Here is a 5,000-nt window from a genome sequence, read left to right on the forward strand (position 1 = left end):
AGAGAAAAAAAAAAAAAAATAAAAAAAAATAAAATAAAATCAAAAAATAAATAAATAAAGAAAATAAATAAATAAAAAAGAAGAAAAAAATCAAACCTATTTACAAACAAAGCAACACAAAATAACACTACAAAGACCATAAAAAGTGAAAACACTTTGACACTGGCAAGGAGGGGGGTGGGCATAAGTCCTAAAATATAATCATCAACTTTTGCTCTTTTAAAATCATATCATCAAGGGGTAAAAATAAATAAATAAACAAATAAATAAATTCATAAAATAAAATAAATAAATAAATAATAATATTAATGATTACTTAAACTTAAGGCTGACATTACAATACTCCCTATGAAAATGTTGGCTTGAGAAATAGACCCACTCTTCTAGAATATGGGGATTACTTTAGCTAGCCTTAGTAATAGAACACACACATTTGTTCACTCACTCGCTTGCTCACTCTCTCCCATCATATATAATTTTCCTTTTGTAATGGAAGGCAAATAAATATCAAATAAATATATAAAAAAGGAGGCAGGAAATTGGGGGGAAAAACAAAAAGTCATGTAAAGAAATAGTATATAGTATCAGCAAGCAGAGCCCTTTCTGGTCTCATCACTCATAGAGCAGATACTCTCAAGAAAGTTACACTACAGTCATTACTCGTTCCTTGACTCTCCACATACAGTAATGGCAAGGTCAGTAGGACAAAAGCCTTAAGAGTAAGTGCGTGTTACCTTGCTGCATGATACCATAAGGTAACGGAGGACTGTAGATACCCCAAAAGGCAGGAGGGCCTACGCACTTACCTGGGGGTCACACAAAACTTCAAGTCGATCAATTTTTTAAATATTGATATTTAAAAAACATTTATTCATATCAAAAGAATTATTCACCACTATGTGAAATAAGCACTCAGATTTATAAAGGTTGACATTTTAAATGACTTCTACAATTAATGTCACTCTGGCAAGTTATCTATTTGAAAACTTTACCAAATTCAAAAGACATTATCAGTAAGTAAATACCTGAAAAAAGCTGTGTATATAACCAACTATCAAAACTATATATACTAAAAATCCCAAAGCTATCACTGGACACTAAAACACTTAAATACTTTCAAAACTCTAAATTCACACGAACTGTACAACTCTCTTAGTGCATTAAAAAGATCAATTACCCAGTCATGCTTGACCGATATTATTCACATTCATTCAACATTCAGCTAAAGCTTAACAATAATGAAAATCAAATGAAAGAAAGAAACAGAACTGAAGGAGAAAAATAATAAACAAGGAAACTGCTGACACACCACTTGCAGCCAGGTGGACTAATCAGCCACATGACAGGTTATACTACGCATAAGGATGATGCTCACATGATAACGGCAAAATATGATCATGGTCTGAAGAGCAATAACAGTTCGCCAATTATTTTTTACAGTGACCAAAACCAATAGTGATCACTTGGTTGCTACTATGATGATTTGATGAGAGAGAAAAGAATAAAGATCAAAGACATTCATAACAACAGTAACAGTTCTATTAGCAGTACTAGCAGCAGTAATAGTAATAATAGTATCATATTAGTAAACTATAATGCAAATAACTACAGAACTAGGACACTGCCAGACTAATGGAGAGCAAGAACTATAATGGCTTTCGTATTGATATGAACTGCTACTAACTGATGAAATGTTGGTAATGACAATGGAATTGACAATGATAAAAGCTGAATGACTGGCTAAGAAAAGAAAAGAGCTTATTAAAACCTTATAAAGAATTAAAGTAAACAGTGCTCTCAAATCAAACCCATAAGGTTATAACAAATATATCAAATAAAAAAGATAACCTTTACATAGTCGTTTCCATAGCTCAACCTTTTTGAAGTAATGCCATGTTTTCTATATACAATATATATATATATATATATATATATATATATATATATATATATATACATATATATACATATATATATACAATATATATATACAATATACATATACATATATATACAATATACATATACATATATATACAATATACATATACATACAATATATATATACAATATATATATACACATATATATACACATATATATACAATATATATATACACATATATATACAATATATATATACACATATATATACAATATATATATACACATATATATACAATATATATATACACATATATATACAATATATATATACACATATATATACAATATATATATATACAATATATATATACAATATATATATATACAATATATATATACAATATATATATATACAATATATATATACATATATATATACAATATATATATACATATATATACAATATATATATATACATATATATACAATATATATATATACATACATATACAATATATATATATACATACATATACAATATATATATATACATACATATACAATATATATATATACATATATATACAATATATATATATACATATATATACAATATATATATATACATATATATACAATATATATATATACATATATATACAATATATATATATACATATATATACAATATATATATATATACATATATATACAATATATATATATATACATATATATACATACATATATATACAATATATATACATACATATATATACAATATATATACATACATATATATACAATATATATACATACATATATATACAATATATATACATACATATATATACAATATATATACATACATATATATACATACATATATATACATACATATATATACATACATATATATACATACATATATATACAATATATATATATATATATATATATATACATATATATACAATATATATATATACATATATATACAATATATATATATACATATATATACAATATATATATATACATATATATACAATATATATATATACATATATATACAATATATATATATACATATATATACAATATATATATATACATATATATACAATATATATATACATATATATACAATATATATATACATATATATACAATATATATATACATATATATACAATATATATATACATATATATACAATATATATATATACATATATATACAATATATATATATACATATATATACAATATATATATACATATATATACAATATATATATACATATATATACAATATATATATACATATATATACAATATATATATACATATATATACAATATATATATACATATATATACAATATATATATATATATACATATATATATATTGTATATATATGTATATATATACATATATATACAATATGTATATATATACATATATATATATATACAATATGTATATATATACATATATATATACAATATGTATATATATACAATATGTATCAATATGTATATATATACAATATGTATATATATACATATATATACAATATGTATATATATACATATATATACAATATGTATATATATACATATATATATATGTATATATATACATATATATACAATATGTATATATATGTATATATATACATATATATACAATATGTATATATACATATATATACAATATGTATATATACATATATATACACATATATATACAATATGTATATATACATATATATACAATATGTATATATACATATATATACAATATGTATTTATATACATATATATACAATATGTATTTATATACATATATATACAATATGTATATATATACGTATATATACAATATGTATATATATACGTATATATACAATATGTATATATATACATATATATATACATTGTTTATATATGTATATATATACATATTGTATATATATGTATATATATACATATTGTATATATATGTATATATATACATATATATACAATATATATATATATATATATATATATATATATATATATATATATATATATATATATATATAAGACCCCCCCCCCCCCCCACAAGTGTATCAAACAATTACGACCCCCCTGGAGTGTATCTCACCTTCCATGAAATGCCTACAAGAAATATAGAAATCCTTTAACAAAAGACAATGGAAAATGGTATGTGTATTTCATATTTCAAGAATATGCAAAGCAAGTAAAAAAGGTTAAACATTTTTAATGTGTGATATTACACAGAGGAAAAGCAGGGCAAGGCATCAATAAATTGTTTGGAAGAAAAATATAAAATAAATGTATACATCTTAAAATCCTCTATTCATGTAAACAAGCCAAGGCTGAAGTTATACATGAGAAAAAAGAAAGTATTCGTACTGTCAATGGTACAAATGGGAAAGCTTGCTGCCACTGAAACTCAATTAATGCCAGAGGATGTCAAAATAAATTGAAATTAATGCAAACATAAAAGTTTCTGGGGCTGGGAGGTTCTCCTCTTAAATTACAATTAAATATATCATTATTCTTAAGCAGTGCCTTCTGTAGGAGGCATGCTATCAACGCACACTACATCAATCAATACCACATTTCATCATGTTGCTCTTTCCCATCACAGAAATGTGTGTAAAGTTTTAGACTTGTTAATAAAGAATAACAAGGATAGCAAGAATTCATTATCATCCATGAAAAAGTTAGGAAATATAAATTTTTGTGTGATTGATACGTTTGCTACTTTAAAAGTGACAGACTAGTGGGAAATAAACTACATACATTTCCCCCCCACCACCAAATTAACAATCAAAAACGGTCTTTTAATTGCTGCCTTTTTCCTGAGTTCACTACATTTCTGTTTATCACCTCATGCACCATATATTATCTACTTACAAATAAAGCAATAGATCCAACTTGTTAAAAGCTAAATATAGGGAACTTCAGAAATGAGATTCCTCTTTATAGTTAGAGTTCTGACGAGGCTTTACAAGCGGCGTTTCTAAACTACACAAACGCGATTTGTTCATGTTACCCAAGACAGACATGCTGCTGCTGTTGTTATTTGCTCCCC

The 5,000-nt window shown here is 23.2% G+C and overlaps 1 protein-coding gene across 1 annotated transcript in view; it reads right to left on the reverse strand.

Annotated features, from left to right (window-relative positions):
* The window catches only part of bel (ATP-dependent RNA helicase bel), a gene marked incomplete in the record, with an annotated part of 43,403 nt that overhangs the window by 11,457 nt on the left and 26,946 nt on the right, over positions 1 to 5,000 (reverse strand). Inside the window, 1 exon segment of the mRNA XM_070130384.1 lies at positions 735 to 806. Coding sequence (XP_069986485.1) covers positions 735 to 806 — 72 coding nt within the window.

This window comes from Penaeus vannamei, chromosome 15 (genome assembly GCF_042767895.1).
Source record: "Penaeus vannamei isolate JL-2024 chromosome 15, ASM4276789v1, whole genome shotgun sequence".
Classification (NCBI taxonomy): domain Eukaryota; kingdom Metazoa; phylum Arthropoda; class Malacostraca; order Decapoda; family Penaeidae; genus Penaeus; species Penaeus vannamei.